Below are 26,325 nucleotides of genomic sequence, written 5' to 3' on the forward strand. Positions count from 1 at the left end.
TGGCAACAAGAAGATTATATGAAGATCAATTCTGATGGAGGTGACTTTTTTCAACAGTGAGGTGATTCAGGCCCATTCCAATGGACTTGTGATATAGAGAGCCATCTGCAGCCAGAGAGAGGATTGTGGGAACTGAGTGTGGATCACAAACAACATGATATTTTCATTCTTCTTGTTGTTGTTCGCTTGCATTTTCTTTTCTTTCTCATTTTTCCTTTTTGATCTGATTTTTCTTATGCAGCAAGAGAATTGTGAAAATATGTATAGAATTGCACATGTTTAACATAGATTGGATTATTTATCTTCTAGGGGATGGGGTGGGGGGAGAAGGGGAAATTTTGCAAGGATGAATGATGAAATTTATCCACCTATATGTTTCACAAATAAAAAGCTTTAATAAAAAAAACTTTAAAATCAATTATATGACATGGGAGACCCATCACAGGAGCTCCCAGGAGGCTGTGCCCTCATCAGAGAAGGTGCCGTACTCTATGAACAAAGCAGAATTGAATTAGCCCAAAAGAAACATGAGATGTCAAAGTTACAGAAGCTACTCAAAGTGTTCATATGAGCTATTTGTGTCTGACCTGTGGTAAACATTTTGAGCCCATATTGGTCTGATCAACCACACTCAGACTCCCTGTAACTGGATTCTAACACAGTGATGTCATATTCGTCCTTTTTGAGAACAAAGGACAACAACCATCCAACATCAGATACAATACTCCTCTATTCAGTGGCTAAAGCGTGCAAGATAACCTGAGTTCAAATCCAGGCTCACATATTTACCGGCCGTGTGATCCTGTGCATGTCACTTAACTTCTGTCTGCCTCAGTTCCCTCAACTGTAAAATATAGATAACAGTAGCAATCCTTCCCAGAGTCTTTGTAAAGGATCAAATGGGATAATACTTATAAAGTGCTGGCCATTATTTTCCTTCCTTCACAACCATCCATGAGGAGGGTGTTCATTCAGGAACTCCCCGTATCAATGAAATCCTAGGTAAGGGCCCTATCTTGATGACAATAATAATAATAATAGCGATTTATATCTCAAGAGTGCTCTGCTTTACAAAGGATTTTCTTCCTGGCAAGTATGGGAAAGTTATATCCCCCACAGCTGGAATGATGGATGCACTAGATGACTTCTATTGGGGATTCTTGTTCATGTCCTAGTTGGACTGATTAATGGCTGTCCAGATCCTTTCCAAACCTTGGGTTCTATGAAGGGACTGAAGCTCATAGGTCATTAGATTTAAAGTTGGGCTAGAGAGATCACTTAGATTATTTAACTCTCTCATTTTAATTATTTTTAATTTTCATTTGATGAACTACTAGCTAACTTTCTATAGCACCTGAAAGTTGGCAAAAAAACTTCACATATGTTGTCTCACAATGCTGGGAGCTAAGTGCTAATAATATTCCCATTTTAAAGATGACAGAACTGAGGCTGGAAGTGAATCAGTGATTGGACCAGGACTACATAGTTTACAAAAGTCAAGATTCCAGCCCAGGTTCTATGTTCAGGACTTCTGTCTATTATATTTTTTAAAAATTTGTTATTATCAATCTCTGTTTTACAAATGAAGAAACTGAGGCTGCTGGAGACACCTCTGTGCCTTTTGTTCCGAAGGGAATAAGCCGAAGAGCCTGTAAATAGTTAAAGACACTTGAGTATGTACCTGCCTGACTCAAGAGTTGGGTGGAGGCACCAAGGAGCTGGCTGGGAACAAAGGCGGCTCAGCTGGCACCAGCAGGTGCCAATCCAGGATGGCCCAAGGACTTCCTTGTATCTCCCTGCCCCTTAGGCCACACCCCCAACCCAATTGTATTTGGGCTCCGGGATGGGGAGGAGGGAGATAACTCCCCCGCTTCTGGCCCAGAGAAAAGGCCGCCCTGGCCCAGAGGAACGGCAGCTGCAGCCAGCACCATGAGTGGCCGGGTTGGGGACCTGAGCCCTCAGCAGGAGGAGGCTCTGGCCCAGGTAAGCCCCTACCCCGACATCCCCCTCTGAAGCAGGATGGGTTCCCATCCCTTCTTCACTCCCTACCTTCCTTCCCTGCCTCCAGCCTGTACTGAAGGAAGGGTCTGGGGAGCTGGGTTTGAAACCTATGAGGCTGTGTGACTAAAGGAAGCCCATTCCCTACTCTGGGCCTCAGTTTCCCTCTCTGTTAAAAAAGGGGATTGGCCCTTTCCAGCTGGAATTTAAGGCTCCTGCTCCTTTGCTTTGTCCATAGCCTCCCAGACCTCAAAGGGACCCCAGAGTCCACTTTATGTTCTACTGAGAAAACTGCTGCCCAAGAGACTAAGTAACAATGCCCAAAGGTCCTCAGGCAGTGTCCAGCAGTCCGCTGACTTCAGGACCACTGCTTTCTTTTGAATTGACCCCTTACCTCATACTCCCAGGAAGAGTTTCTGACAGGGAGACTGGGTCTGCAATGAGCCCCTTTTCCCCACCCGGCACATGGGGCAGTATGTCTTCCCATGACCTAGGACAGAGCAGTCTGTGCCCCTGTCCAAAACCTGGGTGAGGGGATTCAGGAGGAAGAGGCAGAGTTTGGACTCATTGGCTTCTAGCAATAAATCTGTTCTCCAGAAAACTTCCAGTGGGAATCCGTCCACAAGTAGCCCAACCTTGCTTGGATAGCACTGGAGTACAGAGGTTGGTCCAGAACAAATTAATTTGTTTTTAGTTAGAGTTCTCCTTAGATCCCTAACCATGGCTTAGAGGATTCCTTGGCCCTCAGTGTCCCTGCTGGTGGAACCCCAATTTTGAAGCTTGGAACCCAGGCCAGAGGTTCAGAAGTGTCTCAAGGTGACAGGAGCCTCCCCAGAGGGCCAGACGAACCTTCCCCCACTGTAGCTCTCATATCACCTCATTCATTTTTCATCCACATTCTTGGCCCTTGTCCATCATCTCTCACCTGAGTTTTTCCAATTACTTAGTCGGGAGATCTAATAAAGAGAACTCTGGGACTTGGGGGGAAAGGGATCATATAGATTGGCTTATGACTTCAAAGAAGCCAATTAACCTTGCTCCTTCTTGTTCTTTACTCCTTCACTGGCCATGCGTGGAGTTCGAAGATCAGGATTCCAGCCCCAGCTTTGCCACTTACTAGCTGAGTAGTCTGGGGCAAGTCACAGAATTTTATTGTCAGAGGGGACCAGAGACCTCCAGAGAATCCCCTTGATAACGTCCGTCAACCTTTATTCAGCAACCTTTATTAAGAATCTGTGGCAGCCAGCTTGAGCTCAGGAATATGGGGCTTCCGATTCTGCTTAGATACTTCCTAACTGTGTGGTCCTGGGAGGGTGCCTCAGTTTCCTCATTTGTAAAAATGAAAGTCTGCACTTGATGGTGTCTATAAGATCTCTAAATCTAGGGCATGACAATGCTCACGTCCTTTTAAGGGACAACGTATACATTAAAAAGTGCCTAGAAAATACATACACAGGGTGCCATTCAAGTGATGACTCAGTCTTAGCCTGAAGGGACTGAGTCAAAATCAGCCTCTGTGAACCTTCCCCTATTACTCCTTGTCCTTCCTATCTTCTGGTGCTGAGCAGAACCAGGCTAATTCTTCTTCTATATGACAAAACCATTCAAGTGAGGGAAGACAGCCATCATTCTTCCCTCCCAATCTCCCTTGCCCTGGTTTAAACCAGTTCCTTCACTGTTCTTGTGGCAAGACTTCAAGACCCTTCACCATCAAATTGATGGTCCCAAGGCAGGAATCCAGGCCTAGGGATCTGGTTCAGTGATCTTGACCCAGTTGCCTCTCCACAGTTCCGAAAAAATGTCCAGGATGTGCTGCCTGACCTGCCCAACCCTGATGACTATTTCCTCCTTCGCTGGCTCCGAGGTGAGATGGTGACAGGGGGCTGAGGATATATCTTGGTTGGGGGTAAAGTAACATCTATAAGATCTGAATTATCCTTTACTCAACTACCTCCTAATGAGCTTGTGGAGAAAGTATCTTCTAAATATTAAAATAAAACAGGAATGGGGGATCTTGTGATTATTTTCATAAAGGAAATCATCTTCTTTGGTGTTAACAATCACCTTGAGAGGTCAATAGGAGGGGAAAGTCAATAGAATTATCCCCCTTTTGGAAATGGGGATAAAAATGTGGGAGTGTCCAGAGTCTCTTCTACTCCTTAAGATTTTGAATTCACGACATGCCCTAGGTCACTCAAGTGTCTCAGTTGAGTCTGGATATCTGGTCATCTTATTTTTATTCTAGCATTTTTCCCATGAAGACATAAAGTTATGTCTTTAAAGAATAGGAATAAATCTTTATTACAAAAACAAAACATAAGCAAACTAAAATGGAAGAAAATATAAACCTAGTTCTCATAACCTTAAATGTAAAGGGACTAAACAATCCAATAAAATAAAAGAAAGTGAAAGAAAGGTTATGCACACAAAACTCCCTAATCAAATATTTACAAGAAACCTAATTAAAAAGAAAAAAGCAAAGACAATAGCAACAGCAGTAAGAGTAATAGTAGTCATCAGTAGGAGTAGTAGTAATAGTAGTCAGTAGTAATATTCACTCATAGCAGTAACAATAACCACAGCAGTAACAGCAATAGTAATCTTCAATATGAGTAGGACTATTGTAGGAGAGGGAATAACAGTCAATTGTAGTAGTGATAGTAGTAGAAGCAATGTACAATAATCAGTAGCAATAATAGTAATATTCAGTAGTAGTAGTAATAATAAGTGTTAGAACTCAGTAGGAGCAATAGCAGCAGCAGCAGCAGCAATAATAGTAATAGGAGTAGAAGTAAGCTTTAAAAAAATCTTTCTTGTCCTTAGCATTTCTCATCAGTTATTCTGATTTTGTTAAGCACTACTGACATTATTTTTAGAGTATGGTGCAACAATTTTTGTATTTGTCTTCTGCCCTTGCTTCCAGGCTTTTCTGAAATCTCAGTGGGCTAACAAGTTCTCTCTCCAACCATATCAGTCATTGGTTCAAATGACACCTTACCCTCCTATCAGAATTATTTATCTTTGTTTTTCCTATTGTATTACTCCTCAGTTTCCCAGACTCCTCACTGAGTTTTCCCCACAGGTTCTCATCTTTTCCTTATGGAGTTTTGGGAAAATGCTTTCACTAACTAGGAGGTACAGTTCAGAATATACCTGCCTATCCTTTCTGCCCTCCCACAATCTCTGAGTGTGCCCCATGTACTCATGATTGCACTCTAATACTCAGTTTTTTGCAGATGAAAAAAATCACAATTGTTGGTTCCTCTGTGTTTTGAGGAATGCCATTTTCATCTGGATAAGCCATTATTAACCTATCACACAGTAGGAATTTAATAAATATTTATTGGATTCTATTGGAGAGAGAGCTCCTACAGATGTCTAAATAACAGAACCATCATCTCACAATGCAGAAGAATTGTCACTAACCAGCTCAGCAATGAGCATGCTCAGGCTAAGAATACACCTATGTAGTCATAGCTGTTTAGAGACAGTGGTTTGAAAGAGAAAAGCCAGAGAATAAAGAATTGTAGGAAAAGGAACTTAATAGGTAATAAATAACAAGTATCTATTATTTATTTATTACTTATTTCTTGATAACTATAATAGGTATCTATTACCTTTCTAATAGCTAGATATTTATAATAGGTATCTATTAAGTATTAAATTCAAGGGATTTTTTAAAAAGCAAAGGTATTCCCTCCTCTCAAGGAGGGTACATTGTAATGGAAGAAATCAGATACTAGATATAAGGAAGTGATGACTTGGGAGGGATATTTTGATCTGGAAAACAACAAGAATGGTGAATAGGATTATAGGGCACTAGATTGACATGCCCCATCCAGGAACAGTGACAGAGTTAATTTTGTCATGGTTCCAGAACTAGGTGAGGTGGAAAAGGGCAAAGAAAGAGAAGATTATGTTATATACATCATAGCAAGTGGGTGATTAGTGAGAGAAAACCAGGCAGTTGGGAGGACAGTGAAGAATGCCTGGGACCTCTCTGAAATAATGAAGCAGGTAAGACACTGACCAATGAGAAAAGTAAAGCCCTAGAATAAACTTTCAGAGATAAAAGGACTCAAACCTCCAGAAAAATTGTAGGGTCCAGGAAACTCCTTCAGAGTGTCCAAAATCAAAACTATGTTCACAATAATTCTAAGATGTTTAATTCTTAAACAATAATTCTAAGATTTCTAGTATGGCAAGTATTGATCAATATAAATAACTTAAACAAAAGTTCTTTGGATGGCCTCAATAACTTAAGAGTTTAAAAGGCAGCTAGATAGAGCACCAGCCCTGAAGTCAGGAGGACCTGAGTTCAAATCTGACCTCAGATAATACTTAGTAGTTGTGTGACCTTGAGCAAGTCACTTAACCCCAATTGCCTCAGGAAAATAAAAAAAAAAAGTTTAAATGGGTCCTGAGACCAAGAAGTTTGGGAACTATTGCTACAGGATATGGACTCAGTCTCAGTGGCAAAATGATGGGGAATAAACACCGGAGAAGAAAGAACAGTCATACATTCCCCATCATCATTGACTCTGGAGGAACTTTGACAACCATGTAAGGCATTTCCCTTTGGGAAATCCCAGCAGACGTTGCTTTAGCCTCACTATAACCCACAGAAATTTAGGCACATAATACTGTGCCCCCACTTTCCCATGCTTCAGTGTTCTCAGTGTTCACTAAAAGCTTTCATTCACAGGCTTCATAGAGTGAGGTCTGGGATATGCTGAGGGACTGGTGGAGAAGTTGGGTCTGGGTCCCCCGGGTCTCCCTGCCCCATCCCCCAGCCTGATCCTGCCTCTTTTGCAGCTCGAAGTTTTGACCTGCAGAAATCTGAGGACATGCTCCGGAAGGTGAGCCCCCAGCCCTTTGCCCTCTTGGACCCCAGGCCAGGATAGCCGATTGAGTGTACCTTGCACACCCCCTGCTGAATTTTTCCTTTCCCTCCATCTCTTCTTCCCTTCCAGCCTCAGCCAAAATTCCCTATTCATTAGTGGCCTTCCAAAGGCTCTTGAAACTTGCCTCCTTTCCCAGCACTCCTATTAGGGTGGGAAGAGAACCCAAGTGGAGGATGCCAGGATGTTCTAAGTTGCCAGAGCCCAGCCATGGAGTAAGACCTATCCCACCAAAGGGAGGGAGGCAAGGGAAAGCCTACACTGAGAGTCTGGAGTCCCAGGTTCAAATTCATGGTTTACCCAATTTTTTTTTTTCACTTTGGCTACACATATCAGAGTCTTGATTGCCTCTTCTGTAATATGAGGGAGTTGGACTAAATGATCCACATGTATTGGAAAGAGGACTTAGGTTGGAATGATTGCTCTGCTGTTTCCCAGTCATGTGACTTTGGGACAGTCAATTTCCTTTTAAGGGCCTCAGTTTTCCCAACTGTATGAGGAAGGTGTTGAATCAGCTGCCTCCCGCTGGATATTCTAGGTTAAAGGTTCTCCACTCTGATACAGAATACTCTCTTTAAACAATCATTATTTAATTTTAGCATTTTTTAAATTGTGAGTTTTAATTCTCTCCCTTCGATTCTTCTCTCATTCATTAAGAAGAGTTTCCATATTAGCCATGCTACAAGAAGAAAAAAAAAAGGCAAGAAAAATAAAGAATTTTCACTCAGATTCACCAGCTCTCTCTCAGAGGTAGAGAGCATTTTCACGTTGAGTCCTTCAGAACTGACATCTTACGTTCTACAGTCCTTTTTGAGAGCCTTGGCTAGCTCCAACATCCCAGGTCCTAAAGCCCTTTGTGAGGATTCCTCCCAGGTCTGCCATCTCCTGTGTCAGGGTCCTCCCAGCTCTGACTCTGTGTCCTTCTGAGCTCTGCCCATTAGATCCTGCCCTGGGGCTGCCCAGGAAGTCCTGGTTGGGACCATCCTATTTCTCTTGGTAGCACATGGTATTCCGGAAGCAAGAGGACCTGGACAACATCTTGGACTGGAAGCCCCCTGAGGTGAGCTTGGGTTAACCCCATGCCCAGATCCCCAGCTCCACCTGGCTCTCTTCCACCTGCCTGATCTATATCATGAACAATCTCCACAACCTTGAGGGTGATGGCGGCCGCTTCCTCTGTGCGCAGGTCCTCCAGTTATACGACACAGGCGGCTTGAGCGGGTATGACCGGGAGGGCTGCCCCGTGTGGCTTGACAACGCTGGCTCCTTGGATCCCAAAGGCCTGATTCTTTCTAGTGGCAAAACAAACACGATCAGGAAAGGCATCCAGACCTTGATGATCCTCCTTCGGGAATGTGAGCTACAGAGTGAGAGGGTGAGAGAAAGCCCCCTGGGAGAGGCCGGAGAGGAAGGGAGAAAGGTCCTAAAAGAGGACCAAGGAGGAAGAAAATCTTGCTACCTCAGCTCATTAATCCTGGGGCTATAGACCCTCACTGTACCTTCTCAAGTCCTGAATCACACAGGGGCTCTTAAAGGATTAAAAGGTGACAACTCAAAGGGACTGTCTTTAAACCCTTTTTTCCATCTATGACCCTTGTATGGCAGGGAAAGCATCAGCTGGAAAGAATCCTGGGGATGGAGACAGGAGAGGTGGGCTCATAAAAATGAAGGTAGACTGAGGCAGAAACTTCCAGCACAATCAATTTATTAGTGAAATGGGAATTTACCAATAAATAGAATCTGAATTTCTCCGCAAAGTTAGGACCTGATTATGGAGGTAACAGCATCTTTTATAGGTTGGGAAGTACAGAAAATAGGAAGGCTAGCATCCGAGATGGAAGAAAATGGGACTCCATGGAAACTGGGAATTGGGAACAAACCCTTTCTTCTCCTCCCCTCCCCCTGACTAAGAAACATTCCCTGTCTGGGTCCAGCTGCCCCTGCAAGGTCAGAGAGCAAGCCATTCACCTCTGAAGGCTGACTCGGTGCTGTAAGGTGCCTGTTCAAGACTCCCTGGTGCCCACTTGCCTCCTACAAGGCTGAAAGGCATCCTTGGCCCAAGAATAGAACCGGGATTACAAAACAGGAGCAATTCCTCCCAAGCAGAATCAGGTGGAAAACAATGGCACAGAACATCTGGGATCCATCCAGGCTGTGCAGCTTTCTCGCTGTGGGACTCCGGCAGCAAGTCTGTGAGACCAGAAGCCATCAAGCACCTCTAAAAAGCAGAGGGATACATAGAGACACAAACTTGTCCCCCTTCCTGTCCTGGGGGGCTCCCATCTAACAGAGAGAAAGGACAGCCCAGTCCCTGAGAGCTGGGGACATTATTGGAGACATTACTAGGGAAAGATCAGAGAAAAGGACCCAAAATCTAGCCGTGGGGGTAGGACAGGAGACTGGGAAGGTACAGCAGGAGGAAGAGGAGGGGGATCCAGCAGGAGGAGGGGAGATCCAGCAGGAGGAGGGGGATCCAGCAGGAGGAGGGGGATCCAGCAGGAGGAGGGGGTGTAAGCAATCTGAGCACTATGGGAGAGCCCAGTGACCCTGGTGCTTGAGAGACCATTGGTGGCTAGAGAGAGCAGCCAAGGCTTGTGCTATCCAAGTATAGCACAAGGATCGGGGTGGAGAAATGTGCCAGGCAGTTCTGTGGTACTTGAGGAAGCAAATTCAGACCATGGCTTTGGAAGCTGATTCAGCCTTGAAGGGAGGGAGGGATTTCAGCAGCTACAAACGGGGTGTGTGTGTGTGTGGAGGGGTGAGCTAAGTGGAGAAGACATTGAGGACAGAGGAGAAGAGGAGGGTCCTGCTTGTTCAGAGCAGAACAGCAGAGCTGAGGATGCAAAGGTTAGAGCCAGATTCTGGGAGACCTTGAATACCAGAGTTTTGTTTTTTAAGCCAGGAGATAGCAGGGAGCCCTGGAGGGTTATTGAGCAGGGCAGTGTCAGTCTGATCTCTGGGAGAGCGGGATCTGGGCTTTATAATCCCTACAGCTCCTGGCACTGATCCATGAGCAGTAACTGCTTCCTAAATACCTTTTCTAATTGTTAGAACTGGCTCAGTGCTAAAAGATTCTCTCCTTGACGATTGTGACCATCTCGGTCCCTTCTCTCCAGAGAGAGCATCTCTTACCTAGACAGCTGGGAGTGGGCCACTGGGTGGTGCTCCATCTACCCGTGAGCCTATTGCCTCACTGGCTCCAATTTCTTTCTTCCCCTAGAGATAGAACTGGTCCTCAGGTTCAATAAACTTTAGAAGTCACCATTAGTTATGTACTCAAAATGATTAAAAATGGAAAATCCCTCATCAGCTGGCTCCAGTCTCCATTCTCCATGGGCTACCTGCACCAGAGGGCAGCTAGATGGCAACACAGTTCATGGAGCACTGAGCTTGGAACCAAGAAGATCCATCTTCATGAGTTCAAATCCAGTCTCACATAGTAGCTGTGTGACCCTGGGCAAATCACTTTACCTCAGTTTCCTCATATGTAAAATGGACTGGAGAAAAAAATGGCAAATCACATGTGATCATGAAGAGTTGAACGTGAATAGAGAGACTCAACAAAAGCTTCATCACCTCTGTCAGGACCCAAACTCGCAGGACTCGGTAACTTGTTGCTCATGGCCATGTGCATTATGGGCTTTATGAACTCCACCAGGCAAGTCAGCTTAGATGTGAAAGGGACCTCTGAGTCCAACTGCCTTTTTTTAGTCACGAAGTCCAAAGAACAAAGTGAGTTGAAATCACTTAGTGACAATGAGGTTCATCTCTCTATCTACTGGGACACGTGGCTACCCTTAAGCTCACCAGGCCCCAGATTCCCTGTCCCCAAATAAGGAAACGGAATAAGAAGCTCTTTACTGTCCCTTCCAAAGCTAACTTGATGGAGGGTTGACCCTCTTTCTGGAGGTCCTCCACAGGCCCTCCCAGCTCTGACTCTGTGAATGTGGGTAACCTGGATGGACGCTAACAGTTCCCTAGTAATGTCTCCAATAATGTCCCCAGTTGGCTGCCCCTGGCAGATTAATGGCCCTGTCTTCTTCCTTCTGTCTGCACAGCTGGGAAAGAAGATCGAAACGTTCATTATAATATTTGACCTGGAGAATCTAGGCCTGAAACACTTTTGGAAGCCAGCTACAGAAGTCTACCAGGAGGTGAGGAGGGAAAGGGCACTCGGGGGGAGGAGAGAGTCGATGTCAGCTCAGCTGGGGAGAGCCAGGATCCTAAAGCACACTGGGGTGAAGCTGGGGACCAGGGTTCTGAACTCACAGCATAGTGAGGACTTTGACTCAAAAACAATTCTATATCAGGGAAAATCATGTTGAAGTTTGGGGGGACTAAATGAGTGGGCAGAAGTGCTCTGGTTTAGCAGAAAGAACACCAATCTAGGGCTTAAAGTACCTGAATTCATAACCCAGAATTCAAGTAAATCACCTACTTAATATCTCTGGGCCTCAGTTTACAGATCTGTAAAATAAAGGAAACAGTGTTTTCCAGTTCTAAACCCTGTAATCTCGAAGTCTCTAAGGGTGCTTCTTTTGGGATCTAATGATCTGTCACAAGATGAGGAAGAGAGAATGCTGGATTGGTAGCTTACAGCAAACATTCCAGATCTATCTTTGCTCTCTTCATTATTGGAAATTGTAACAAAGACAAGACAAAACAAAAAACTTAGCCTTGATATCAGAGAAAACTTACTGACAACGAGAGCTGTCCAAAGGTGGAGAGGGATGCTTGGCAGGTAGTGAGTTCTCCATCCAGCAGAAGCCAGATGATCACTTGTCAAGAATGTTATAAAGGGAATTCTTGATTGGACACAGAAAAAGCCTTTGATGTGACGTCATCTGGGAAACTCACTCTTCAAAATGACTTTGGCCAAGTCTTTTTTATTATTATTAAATTTGTTTTTTATATTTACTTTTATAAGATTTTTATTTCCATTTTTTCTCCCTCCAATTACCTGTACTTAAGACAATCTGATATAGGTTAAATACATGCAAAACATATCTCCACATTACTCATGTTATGAAAGAAAAATCAGAATAGGGGGAAACTATGAAAAAAAAAGAAATAAGTGAAAACAGTCATCTTCAATCAGCATTCAGACTTTATAGTTCTTTTTTCTGGATGTGGATACCATTTTCTATCATGAGTCTTTTAGAAGGGTCTCAGATCATTTGTTGAGAAGAGCACAATCTATCAATCATCCAATGTTGTTGTTACTGTGTACAATGTTCCCTTGGTTCTGTTCACTTCACTCAGTATCAGTTCATGCAAGTCTTTCCAGGTTTTTCTGAAATCCACCTGCTCATAATTTCTTATATTAATAATAGCATTCCATTCCATTCATATATCACAGCTTATTCAATTATTCCCCAATTGATGAGCATCCCCCTTGATTTCCAATCCTTTTTGGCCAAGCTTTCTATTCTATCATCCATAAAAGTAGAGTTTTGGTCTCTAAGGGCTTTCCTAGTTCTAATTCCTGGGAAATTACAGAACTCTTCTCAGCATTGGAAGCTGAGGCAGTGGTAGACCAGGGAGTGATGTCCCGACTGACAATCCAGGCCCAGCACAGTAGGGTACTGTAGGGTACTGTAGGGTAACTTGGGTTCTCAATGGGAGCTCTGAAGACTCCTGGGGAGGGAAATCTTGATTCTCTCCCAGAGGTCTCTAGGAAGTGGACATTAGTTGATATAAGGAATGCCATAAGAAGGCTTATCTTGACTTTGCAGTTTTTCTCCATACTTGACAACAATTTTCCTGAGACCATCAAGAGTCTTATTGTTGTGAAAGGTAAGTCAGCAGTAACAGGGGTTGGAATGGTATGGGCAAGAGGGCAAGCGGGGCATGGGACAAATTCAAGGTGGCACCTGCTGGACTTTGCCAGGCCTCAGCAAATAATGGGAACATACTCCCATTAAATTTGACATCAAAACCCCTAAAGGTCTTATTTTAGATTCACGCCTTTCAAGGAAACTCAAGACAACAGGACCAGGATGATTGAATTTACAGAGTAACTGCAGGTGATATGAGATACTTATACCCCATAGCTGGTGCCAGTAGCTTTCATGCTCAGCCAGGGCTTCCCTGAACTTATTCAGAATTATCTTCTCTTTCTGACCATAATCTCAAGTTATCTCCATCTTTTTCAGCTCCTAAACTGTTCCCTGTAGTCTACAACTTGATCAAACCCTTCATTTCAGAGAAAACAGGCAAAAAGTTTGCTATTCTGGGAGGTGAGTGAATCCTGACCCTACCAGCTTTTTTTCAAGGCTTGTTATTGAATGGATGAAGATTGTAAATTAAAATTCACCATTTGGGTTATTTTTGAGTAGATAAAGAACAATGGATCAAGTCAGACTTGGAAAAGTTTAGTTAATAATTAGAGAAGAAAGCTTAGGTGTCACTTAGCCTGGGTGGATTTGTTTTATGTTTCTTTGTCATTCCATCCCCTGAAGTCCAACTTCAGCAATTTTCTGTTCTGGGCAGAGATTCTAAAGGTTTTTTCCTATCCTCTCTCCTCTCCTCTCCTCTCCTCTCCTCTCCTCTCCTCTCCTGTCCTCTCCTGTTTTTCCCTCTCTTCCCCTCCCCACTTGACAAGGTCATTTTTTGCTTCATTTTTTATCTAATTTTAATTCACTGAATGGGTGTTGCCCTAGATAAATTGAGACCTGAGAAAGACTTTACAAGGACTACAAATGTCTAGAAATAGAACTCTGGAAAGTCCATGACCACCTTTAATTTCAGATGCCTATGGGACATGAAGTTTGAGATGTTCAGTAGTCTGCTGAAGATGTGAGACAGTGGTCAGCAGAAAGCCTGACACAGTTGGACACAAATAGCCCCTATGAACATTTAAGGTGGATTCTCTAATTTTGTGCATCTCTCATGTCTTCTGAGCTAATTCTGCTTTGCTCATAGAGCACATCACCTTCTCTGATTAGGGCCTGCCATGCTGGCTGGGTAGTCCTGTGCCAATGTCTTTCATATCACATAGTCGATTCCAAAGTTCTTTTTTTTAATATTTTTTATTTTTTATTAATTTTTATAATTATTTTCTTTGACAGCACATATGCATAGGTAAATTTTTTTTACAACATTATCCCTTGTACTCCCTTCTGTTCTGAGTTTTTCCCCTCCTTCCCTCCACCCCCTCCCCTAGATGGCAGGCATTCCCATACATATTAAATATCTTATAGTATATCCTAGGTACAATATAGATGTGCAGAACTGAATTTTGTTGTTGTTGTTGTTGCAAAGGAAGAATTGTATTTGGAAGCTAAAAATAATCTGGGAAGAAAAACAAAACAAAACAGAACAGTGCTCACAGTTTATACTCATTTCCCAGTGTTCCTTTTCTGGTGTAGCTGATTCTGTCCATCATTGATCAGTTGGAATTGGATTAGCTCTTCTCTATGTTGAAGATATCCACTTCCATCAGAATACATCCTCGTACAGTATCATTGTTGAAGTGTATAATGATGTCCTAGTTCTGCTCGTTTCACTCAGCATCAGTTGATGTAAGTCTCTCCAAGCCTCTCTGTATTCCTCCTGTTGGTCATTTCTTACAGAACAATAATATTCCATAACCTTCATATACCATAATTTACCCAACCATTCTCCAATTGATGGACATCCATTCATTTTCCAGTTTCTAGCCACTACGAAAAGGGATGCCACAAACATTTTGGCACATACAGGTCCCTTTCCCTTTTTTAGTATTTCCTTGGGATATAAGCCCAGTGGTAGCACTGCTGGGTCAAAGGGTATGCACATTTTGATAACTTTTGGGGCATAATTCCAGATTGCTTTCCAGAATGGTTGGATTCTTTCACAACTCCATCAACAATGCATCAGTGTCCCAGTTTTCCCACATCCCCTCCAACATTCATCGTTATTTGTTCCTGTCATCTTAGCCAATCTGACAGGTGTACAGTGGTATCTCAGAGTTGTCTTAATTTGCATTTCTCTGATCAATAGTGATTTGGAACACTTTCATATGAGTGGAAATAGTTTCAATTTCATCATCTGAAAATTGTCTGTCCATATCCTTTGACCATTTATCAATTGGAGAATGGCTTGATTTCTTATAAATTAAAGTCAATTCTCTGTATATCTTGGAGATGAGGCCTTTATCAGAAACTTTAACTGTAAAAATGTTTTCCCACTTTGTTACTTCCCTTCTAATCTTGTTTGCATTAGTTTTGTTTGTGCAGAAACTTTTTAATTTGGTGTAATCAAAATGTTCTATTTTGTTATCAATAATGGTCTCTAGTTCTCCCTTGGACACAAACTCCTTCCTCCTCCACAAGTCTGAGAGGTAAATCATTCCATGTTCCTCCAATTTATTTATGATTTCGTTCTTTATGCCTAAATCTTGGACCTATTTTGATCTTATCTTAGTATGTGATGTTAAATGTGGGTCCATACCTAATTTCTGCCATACTAATTTCCAGTTTTCCCAGCAGTTTTTGTCAAATAATGAATTCTTATCCCAAAAGTTGGGATCTTTGGGTTTGTCAAACACTAGATTGATATTTTTATTCACTATCTTGCCCTGTGAACCTAACCTATGCTACTGATCAACTAGTCTATTTCTTAGCCAATGCCAAATGGTTTTGGTGACTGTTGCTTTATAATATAGTTCTAGATCAGGTACAGCTAGACCACCTTCATTTAATTTTTTTTTCATTACTTCCCTTGAAATTCTCGACCTTTTGTTGTTCCATATGAATTCTGTTGTTATTTTTTATAGGTCATTAAAATAGTTTCTTGGGAGTCTGATTGGTATAGCACTAAATAAATAGATTAGTTTAGGGAGTATTGTCATCTTAATTATATTCACTCGGCCTATCCAAGAGCACTGAATGTCTTTCCAATTGTTAAATCTGACTTTATTTTTGTGGCAAGTGTTTGTAATTTTGCTCATATAATTCCTGACTTTCCTTTGGTAGATATATTCCCAAATATTTTATAGTATCGTCCATTATTTTGAATGGAATTTCTCTTTGTATCTCTTGCTGTTGGATTGTGTTGGTAATGTATAAAAATGCTGAGGATTTATGTGGATTTATTTTGTATCCTGCAACTTTGCTAAAATTCTGAATTATTTCTAATAGCTTTTTAGCAGAGTCTTTGGGGTTCTCTAAGTATACCATCATGTCATCTGCAAAAAGTGATAATTTGATTTCCTCATTTCCTACTCTAATTCCTTGAATCTCTTTCTCTGCTCTTATTGCTTAGGCTAGCGTTTCTAGAACTATGTTGAATAGTAATGGTGATAGTGGGCAACCTTGTTTCACTCCTGATCTTACAGGGAAAGGTTCTAGTTTATCGCCATTACATATGATGTTTACTGACGGTTTTAAATATATGCTCATTATTATTTTAAGGAATAGTCCATTTATTCCTATACTCTCAAGCGTTTTTAGTAGGAATGGGTGTTGGATTTTATCAAATGCTTTTTCTGCATCTATTGAGATGATGGCTTTTATTAATTTGATTATTAATATGGTCAATTATACTAATAGTTTTCCTAATATTAAACCAGCCCTGCATTCCTGGTATAAATCCCACTTGGTCATAGTGTATTATCCTGGGGATAATTTTCTGGAGTCTTTTTGCTAATATCTTATTTAAGATTTTAGCATCAGTATTCATTAAGGAGATTGGTCTGTAGTTTTCTTTCTCAGTTTTCAATCAACCTGGTTTAGGTATCAGTACCATGTCAATGTCATAAAAGGAATTTGGTAGGACTCCTTCAATCCCTATTTTTTCAAATAGTTTATATAGCATTGGAGTTAGTTGTTCTTTAAATGTTTGGTAGAATTCACATGTAATTTAAATGTTTGGTAGAATTCACATGTAAGTTCTTAAGAGAGACTTTGAGAGTGTCCTTGTATGGCTTCTTCTGACCATCATGTGAGCACTTGCTTTGTGTGAGTTTTCCACAAAATTGGCTTTTAGGCAAGCATGCATTTGGCATTTGAACTAAGTGGCCAGCTCATCAGGGTTGCATTCTGCAGAAAGTTTGAACTGTCTCCCTCATTGTCCCTGTTACTCATCTCTTTTGGGAATTTATTCCCCCTCTCACCCAACAATCTTCTTTCTTTCCCATAAGCAAACTGGAAGGAGGACTTGCAGAAGTTTGTAGACCCTGACCAGTTGCCTGCAGAGTATGGGGGAACCCTAACAGACCCTGATGGGAACCCCAAATATCTGACCAAGGTAAGGAACCCCCAGGGGCTGAGTGGAATAGATCTTGAGGGCAGATCCATCAGGCCTAAGGTCATCACATTCTCTTCTGGCAGATTCGATATGGGGGTGTGGTCCCCAAGAAATATTACCTGCAGAACCAGATGAAAATGCAATATGAGCATACAGTGTCTATCAATCGGGGCTCCTCCCACCAAGTGGAGATTGAGATCCTCTTTCCTGGCTGCATCTTGAGGTAGGGTTCTGCCAGGATTCTCCTTCCCCTTCCAAGAGAGCTGTAGGTATATGTGGGCAGGAGTCTGGGGGCCGAATCCTCCAAGGGCAGATCATTTGGGAAGAGGAAGCAACATTTCTCCCACTGCAGATGGCAGTTCCTCTTGGATGGGCCAGACATTGGTGTCGGGATTTACCTGAAGACTAAGATGGGGGAGCGACAGAGAGCAAAGGAGATGGTCGAGGTGGTGCCCAGCCAGAAGTTCAGCTCTCCCCTGGTCCCTGAGGATGGGACCCTCACCTGTGCTGAACAAGGAGTCTGTGAGTGACTTATTTGAAAGGTCATGGAAATGGGAAAGATATCTTAAGGAAGGAGGAGGGAAAATGTCCTGATCTGTTAAAAGGGAAGTGGACAGTTTGCAACCCCTGAGTAGTGAGCTTGCCTTCAGCTCTTGGAGAAATCCCTGAGAGGATCATTAAAGATGTGGTTGGTGAATATCCCATATTGCACCTTGTAAAAGGTTTTCTCCTTGCAAACTTGAATGAGTCCAATGCAGGGAAGCATTTCTCCTGCTTACCCATTTTAGGATAGTGAAGAAAGTCAAGCTGATTGAGCTATAGGGTGGCCAGTCACTGAAAGATGGAAAAGAAAGATTGAAAGAAAGAGACGTGGGGTTTACAAAGAGCCAGCATGGCATCCTGGACTGCTAGAGCTTCCTTTTTGGACAAGATTACTAAACTAGTCAGTCAATCAAACAACATCTATTAAGCACAGTGTTCCTGGCCCTGGGATAAGCACTGAAGACAAAGAAAGGTCCAAGATAGCCCTTGTCCTTGGGGAGCTCACAATTTAATATATGCAAACAAGCTCCAGACAGAATCAATAGAGATAATCAATAGAAAGAGGGAAATCAGATCAAGAGGATGGGCAAAGGCTTCTTGGAGAAGATGGAAATTTAGCTGAGACTTGGAAGTCAGGGCAGCCAAGACAGAGATGTGAGGCGAAAGAGCTTTCCAGATGTGAAAGACAACCAGGGAATGCCAAGGGCTGAGAGAGGGAAGGTCTTGCTTATGAGGAAGGATGATAGATTCAGTTTGGGATGTGCTGAGTTTCAGATGTCTATGAGACATCCAGCTAAAGACCCCAGGCAGGAAGTTGATGATGTGATACTGGAGGTCAGGAACTAAGATGGGGCTGGATATTTAGATTAGGGATAGAGAAGGCCATGGAACCTATGGAACCCATCTTCCTCCACTGCCATCTTTCTTTTCACCTGAGAGAAGTAATTTTCTTAGAGCTAGTTTGGACCTTCTAAGACCCCATCAGTATGGCGGATCTTTCAGTAACTGGCCACCCTATAGCGCAATCAGTTTGACTTTCTTCACCATCTTAAAATGGCTGAGCAGGAGAAATGCTTCTCTGCATTGGACTCATTCAAGGCTGCAAGGAGAAAACCCTTTGCAAGGTGCAAATGGGCCACTCCCAGCTTTTCAACCTCCAAAGTCTGAGAATGGATCACTATCCTGCTGGGCAGGAGCCACTCCAGGGTTGATGCAATTTGGAAGCTATGAATGCAACACCTGAAAGAAACAAAATCTTAGCCCTTCATTGTCTCCATCACCTGTATCTTTCATCCTGTAATTTCCTCAAATGCGTCTGGGGAAACTCATTTGGTACAAGGGTTCTCTGATCAACTCCTTCTATATGAAACCCCTTAAGGGAAGGATTTGAAAGGTACATTGAAGGCAGATTGAGGGGTCCTTGAATGTCAGAGTGAGATGCTTAGGCAATGAGGAGGCACAGAAAGTATAACTTTGCATGTCTGTCTTCCTTGCAGATGTCCTGAGATTTGACAATACCTACAGCTTGATCCACTCCAAGAAAGTCAGCTACACAGTGGAAGTCTTACTCCCTGACAAAACCATTAAAGAGAAAATTGAGAAAATGTAGGACAAGTTTGACCTTTGCCATCATTTTACCCCTTCCAACCTTACCTCCATTATTTCTCGATGACTCTACTTGAGGCCCCTTTTGTTCTCTGGGTAGTTTTCTCCACCAATGAGATATGCCATGGGGTCTACTTTTGACCAAAACACCATGTGAAGGTTGGGCCATTACTAAAGAGCAGCTTGATAACCGTTTTCTTCTGATTCTCTGTTCACAATATGACTGATGTAGAAATATGTTTAATATGATTCTATATGTGTAACATATTGCTTGCTGTCTTGGGGAGGAGAGAGAGACATGAGGGAGGGAGAAAAATATGGAGCTTTAAAAACTATGTAATTGGAAAAAATAAAATAATGTTAAGTTGAAAAAATAATTTTTAAAGAGTATCTAATAAAAATTTCAGCATGATCATTGGCTGGCTTCTAAAACTGTTTGCCACCTCAAATAGAGTCTTTAATCGATTGTGGAGGTTGCAGAATTATGATTTATTATCAGTACATGTTTAGTTTATACACCTATTTTATATACTTAAATACCTAGAGTCACATAAAAAATTTTCAAGTGAAAAGGGTTCTTGAGTGGAAAAAATTTATGAAGCCCTGAAATTTTACACTGTAAAAATCAGCAATTGCTACCAATCAGGGCCTGATTTATTGTTTTGTTGATTGTCTAGGCTTAAGGACATCATAATAATACAGATTAAATTTAAGTATCTGTACATTTTTTACTGAGAGCTATAAATATGCGTATCAGTACACCCAGTATACCCCCATATTGTTCTATAAACAGTGTTTAAGGACAGCAGAAGGAAAGTGAAAGGCTCAAGGAATGAGAACAATCATTTTTGCAAAGAACTTTATATCTTTTAGCTTATTTGAGCTCATTTGGCTACTTTGCTATTTAAGGACCTCCCATTTCTGCAAAGGAGACAGTATGTTTCGTCCTATCTCTTCATTGAGGCAATGCTTGTTCCTTGTAATTTTGCAACATCTACTTTAGTTTGTTTTATGGTGATGGCTTTTTCTATTTACATTGTTGCAGTCATTGTGAATATTGTTTCTATTGAGCCTCCAGGAAACTCACTATTCTATCAAAATGGCAGCAGCTGTGGTCTTCATAACCCAGCAATATCCTCAACATCCTCAGGACCTTTTACCTCCTTCTTTCGAAGATTGGAGGGTCACTTAAAGATGACCCCAGTCCAGCTCTATCAGATTCCTTATACGTGTTGTTCCCCCTGTGAGACAGTAAATGTCTTGGACAGAGAGTATGTTTCTTTTTCAGATTTGGATCCCAATGTTTAACAGTTCCGGGCACATAGTAGGCTCTTAAAAACATTTTTGGACTCTTTCAAAGAGCTCATACTATATCAGTTTATATAGCTCTTTTTATGTTTCTCTGAAATCATCACAGTTGTAATTTCTGACAACACAGTAATATTTGGTTATATTCATGTACTACAAAGTCTCTCAATCAATGAGCATCTGCATTGTTTCCTGTTCTTGGATACCACTCAAAAAGTGTCACTATAAATATTTTGGTCTATCTGGGGACTTTCTTTTCACTGATAACCTTGAAGTATGTGCCAAGCAGTGAAAAATCTTGGTCAAAGAGTATAGAGGATTTAGACACTTTACATTATTCTAAATGCTTTTCAAAATGGTCATACTAATTCACAACTCCACCAATAATGCAGTAGTGTGCCTTTCTTCCCATGATCTTTAAATATTGTTATCATCCTTTTTCATTTTTTAAAAATTTGCTGTTTGTGAGGTAATAGCTTAGGATGATTTTAATTTGCATTTTTTTTCTATCAATGAATTGAAGCATTCCTTTATATGATTGTTAATAGTAAATAAATATTTTTAGAACTGTTTGGTCATATTGATAAAGGGACCCTGAAACTCTCTAAAACTCCTTCAAGGAGATTTTCTCCTTTAATCCTGCCACTGTAAAGACCCTGCCCAAGCATAAACAGCTTCATTCTATTATCTAGGTAGGGCTGGTTGAGTCCTGAGTTGGAGATTCTAACTCCATTGAGTTGGAGAAACACCCATTCAATTCTAAGATTTTCTGTTCAATTCCAGCTCTGGCTGAAACCCAGCCCCATCAAGAACTGCCCTCAGCTTGTAGCCAAAGGCTTCTATTATAAGAGAGCCAGTTTTAAACTTACTCCTCACAGAGGAGCTAATATGCCATCTATGGCATATTAGAAAACTCTGTCTGCTGGAATATTCTCTTTCAGCGTTACCCTCTTTTTATCCTCACCTATTTCCCTAATGAGACTTTATGTCTCTCTGTTGGTATCTCTCTACTAGAAATTTTACTTCTTTCCAAGGATTCCTTTACTACTTTACTTCCCTGTCGGGACTTTGCAACTAAGGAATTCAGCCTTTCTATTCATGTGTAGCGAAGGCTGACTTCTCAATGTCAATAATAAACTTTTTATCAATCTAGCTTTTTGGGTTCGTAAATTCCTTTTGGAAGGACCTCTGTGATGCCAGAAAGGGAGGTTCCCAAAACTCCCTAATTCCCTGACCACCAGGAACCCTAATCTCAATATCTTTGGATCACTTATTTATTGGGCAATGACCTTTGATTTTTTTATATCTATCTTTATCTATTTCTACATCATCTATATTTATATCTATCTTAGTTGTCTATATATCTAGTAATCAAGTTCTTATCTGAGAAATTAATAAAAAAATTTTTCCACTTGATCATTTTCTTTCTTATGCTTGATTCATTAATATTGTTTGAGTATGGTTTTTAGTTTGCTATAATAAATAAATATATATTTATTTTTGTAATTTCCTTTATCCCTTGTTTAAGTCTTTATCCCTCACCCCTAGCTGTAACTAATGTATGTCTTCTAATTTTTAAGTGTTGTTGAGGTATGAGAGATGAGGGATGAGAGATACCCTAACAGGAATGGAGTCCCCAGGTCTGTGTTACAGGTTTTTGTGAAAGAATTCACAGTCCCGATCTGCAAGCAAGGTTTTGGCAAAAATGGGTTTATTACACTGAAAAACAACTTCACAGAGGGCTAATTCCAATTAAATTAGTCTTCTGTGGTTTGGGGCTAGGGAGCAATTAAAGGCTCCCTATTATTGAATTGAATTTTCAATTCAATAAAGGGTGGTGAATGTTTCCCAGACTAAAATGATCAGATCAATTGGAGGTAGGTGATTCTTGTGGGAAACCTGGTAGCTTCCCCAAGGGAGATTCAAATGGGTGGGGATCATTTCCAGTAATTTCCCCAGGCCAGGTGGCCCACCCTCCACAAAGATCAGGGGGACACAGTTCCCATTGCATAAGCATGATCTTTAATATTAAGTTCATGTTTCTGTTTTGAATTTCTCATAGAATATAAGATATTAGTCTAAATCTAGTTTCTATCACTCAACTTTCCAGTTTTCTAAGCATTTTTAGAATCAAATTCCTAATTTCTAATTTTAAGTTTTCCGAACTCTGAGTTGTTGAATTTCATTGTTTCTAGTTCTCCTCCTTTGTCTAGTCTTCCATGAATTTACTTCTGTACTTTTTAAAAACTTTTTTAACTATTCATGTACGTTTTCCCAGGTTTTTCTTTTCAAACTTTTTTTATTTTCCCCAGTTACATGTAGAAATAATATTTTTGGAGGTTTTACATATTTTTTATGAATCATGTTGGAAGAGAAAAAAATCAGAACAAAGGGGAAAACCACAAGAGAAAAAAAAAACCCAGAAGAAAAATAAAAAGAAAAAAAATGAACATAGCACATCTTCATTTACATTCAATCTCCATAGTCTGACTCTCTGTCTGTCTGTCTATCTCTGAATGACATTTTCCATCCAAAGTTTATGGAGACTATCTTGGATCACTGAACCACTGAAAAGAAACAAGTTGGTCACAATTGCACAATCTTCTTGTTGCTTGGTTCTGCTTGTTTTGCTTAGCATTATTTCATGTCTTTCTAGTTTTATTTTAAAATCAGCCTCCTCATCATTTCTTATAGAACAATAATATTCCATTACATTTATATACCATAACTTATTCAGCCATTCCCCAATTCGTTTTCCAATTCTTTGATACCCATAAACTAAGTCCCTTAGCTCTGCATCCTCCCAAATGTTGTGCCACCACCTTCAAACATTTTCAGATAAAAAACAGGGACTTAAGTTTCTTCCAGGCATGATTTCTAATGGTCTGGTTGGAGGAAGGGGCAGGAGCAACTAATGAAGCATAGAGAATTAAAAGAAGGCAGTCTTAGGCTCTTTCTCCATTCTCTATACTGCCCCCCCCAACTCCAACCTCAATCCCCTGACACACCTACATTACACATGTTGCAGGCCCTAACTAGGAATTTAAAGATGTCTTTTCCTTGTCAGGAGTAGTATTTCTGTGAAATTATCATGTAGCTTTCCAAAATGATCCCCTTACACTGGTAAGTTGATACTCTCCCCTTTCCCTTCTCTAAATCCACCACTCTAAGACTTGTGAATGCCATTGCTATAGTGAATGCTACAGAGGAAAGGATGAGTAGTGGGTTGTTCCTACCACTGGGTCCCTAGGTTACTGACTGTTGATGGGGTCAGGATCTTCCTCAGCAAGATTTTTATAACACCTTCTCTTACCATGAAAGTTTTAAACTCGTTCTCCAGCTCCTGGCTGGCAATACAAGGTTTTAATTACTAGTTTCTAAGAAGCAAACTGGATACTTATGTCCTCGGAGATCCTGGAGTTTTAGATGGCACAGCTAGGCCACTTTCATTTGCATTTTTTATTAATTCCCTTGAAATTCTTGACCTTTTGTTCTTCCAGATGGACTTTGTTATTTTTTCTAGATCTGTAAAATAATTTCTTGGGGAGTTTGATTGGTGTGGCACTGAATAAGTAGATTTACATAGTATTGTCATTTTTATTATATTTACTAGGTCTACCCATGAGCACTTGATATTTTTCCAATTGATTAGATCTGACTTTATTTGTGTGAATAAGTGTTTTGCAGTTGTGTTTATATAGTTCCAGTTTTTCTTTGCCAGGTAGACTCCCAAATATTTTATATTATTGGCAGTTATTTTAAAAGGAATTTCTCTTTGTATCTCTTGCTGTTGGGTTTTATTGGTAATATATAAAATTGCTGATGATTTATGTGAATTTAGTTTGTATCCTGCAACTTTGCTAAAGTTGTGAATTGTTTCTAGTAGTTTTTTAGTTGATTCTTTAGAGTTTTCTAAGTATACCATCATATCATCTACCAAGAGTGATAATTTGGTTTCTTCATTATCTACTCTAATTCCTTTACTCTCTTTTTCTTTTCTTATTGCCAAAGCTAACATTTCTAATACAATATTGAGTAGTAAATGGTTAGTGAGCAATCAATCTTGTTTCATCCCTGATCTTATTGAGAAATGTTCTAGTTTGTCCCCATTACATAAGGCCACAAATCTTAATAGCAGATCATTTCAAAGAAGCAGAGAATTCTGGCCCTCCGCTGCCATCTACTCCAACCAAATGAAAAGGATCCCTTACAACAACATGATTGACAATTGACCGTCCACAGTTTTTGGTTATAAACCTTTGAGAAGGACAGAAACCATTACTTCCCAAGGTCAAACTTCCCACTTATAGATAACTCTAATGGTCAGAAAAATTTTGCAACTCCTATGTTTGGCTTCTAGATCTACTCTCTGGTCAAAAGGAACACAGCTCTCCCATATGACAATCCTCCAAACACTTGATAGCAACAACTAACATCCCTTTTAAGTCTTCTCCAAATTCCATATGACAAAGACTTAAGGTTCTTTACTGTCCTAGTCATGCTCCATCTTATCAATGAGCCCAGAAGTGAATGTAGCACTCTAATTGTTAGAATTGGAGGAGGGACAATTACCTTCCTGTTACTTGGGGCTCTACCCTTCCTAATTCTGGCCAAGATGGCAGAGACTTCTTTTAGCTGTCTTATCATATGACTGATTCATTTTAGATTTGTGCAATTCACTCAAACTCCCAGGTCTTTCCCCAAACTACTTACTGTCTTAATCATGTCCCCTCATTCTTGTCTTTATGTTGATAATCTTTTGAACCTAATGTAAGACTTCACATTTATCACCGTTGAAATTCATCTTCTTCCATTCAGCATAAAGCTCTAATCTGGTCTTTTGGCTCCCGACTTTATCCTAATCTAGTATGTTAGCTATGCTTCCCAGTGTCATTCCAATTTCAATCTCATGATGAAATTTCACCAAATTAATTTAAACACAAAAACAATGAAAATAACAGGATTGAAATGACCTAACATTATAATAGCCATTCTTGGGCCCATATGCAGATGGGTGAAGCCCCTTACAAAGTCCAAGATGATTATAAAATAACTTTTAACCACCCCACAATTGGGAGAATCACTTCCAAACTCATGACTCAGGAGTAAAAACCTTAAGAGTTCAGAGGTCCCCTCCCTGAAAGCAACTGACCTGGCAGTTCCCAATATGCCCTCATGATATTATGACAGAGCTATGGGTGGGACTTTGTCCATCTCTGAGTGTCTCCAGGACAAGCTTCTAAAAGTAGGCTTGAGATCTATAAAGTTTCTTAAAGAAAACTGAGGATCTAAGGGAACCTCTTCCTTTTTTCCTGCTGGTACTGTTATCTTCCCCAGTCCTAAGCTCACCTTTTCATATCACTTAGGACCACTTCTTGTAGCCCCACTTTTAAAATATCCTGACCCCCAGAAAACTGCCTTTCAAATCTTTACCTAGAAATGTCTATCCTCAATATCCCGACACATTCTGTAATGGGAAATGGAATCCAGAGAATTTATCCCAATAACTTGGACTCATTATCTCAAGGGGAATATTTCCTGGGAGTTTTTCTTCTCAATCTCACTATATATAAAAAACTGAAAGTGCATTTTTTTTTACTTCAGAGACTGCTCCATATAAGAATGTCCCTATGAATTTTTTAAGCCATATGTAATTATATAAATGCTTCTCTTGACTGAAGACAGCTCATATCCAGTCTAATTTGGCTCGATCATTTATAAGATCACCCAGTGGGCTCTG

General features: G+C 40.8%; 1 protein-coding gene across 3 annotated transcripts; it reads left to right on the top strand.

Moving 5' to 3' along the window:
- Positions 1 to 1,887: 1,887 nt before the first annotated feature.
- On the top strand, positions 1,888 to 21,151 carry LOC141557779 (SEC14-like protein 2). Of its 3 annotated transcripts, XM_074294008.1 has the most exons (10): positions 1,888 to 1,983; positions 3,787 to 3,862; positions 6,814 to 6,857; positions 10,958 to 11,053; positions 12,635 to 12,695; positions 13,055 to 13,138; positions 17,023 to 17,129; positions 17,213 to 17,352; positions 17,482 to 17,651; positions 19,169 to 21,151. In XM_074294008.1, the coding sequence occupies exons 1-10, from the start codon at positions 1,930 to 1,932 to the stop codon at positions 19,279 to 19,281; spliced, it is 945 nt and encodes a 314-aa protein (XP_074150109.1). In that variant the 5' UTR covers positions 1,888 to 1,929; the 3' UTR covers positions 19,282 to 21,151. The 3 variants fall into 3 exon arrangements, with proteins under 3 accessions (XP_074150109.1, XP_074150119.1, XP_074150098.1); XM_074294018.1 differs by lacking the exons at positions 1,888 to 1,983; positions 3,787 to 3,862; positions 17,482 to 17,651 and adding exons at positions 7,900 to 7,959; positions 8,086 to 8,274 and having other exon boundaries at positions 6,846 to 6,857; positions 19,169 to 19,184; XM_074293997.1 differs by lacking the exons at positions 1,888 to 1,983; positions 3,787 to 3,862; positions 6,814 to 6,857 and adding exons at positions 7,903 to 7,959; positions 8,086 to 8,274.
- The last annotated feature ends 5,174 nt before the right edge of the window (positions 21,152 to 26,325 follow it).

Source organism: Sminthopsis crassicaudata, chromosome 1 (assembly GCF_048593235.1).
Source record: "Sminthopsis crassicaudata isolate SCR6 chromosome 1, ASM4859323v1, whole genome shotgun sequence".
NCBI classification, from domain to species: domain Eukaryota; kingdom Metazoa; phylum Chordata; class Mammalia; order Dasyuromorphia; family Dasyuridae; genus Sminthopsis; species Sminthopsis crassicaudata.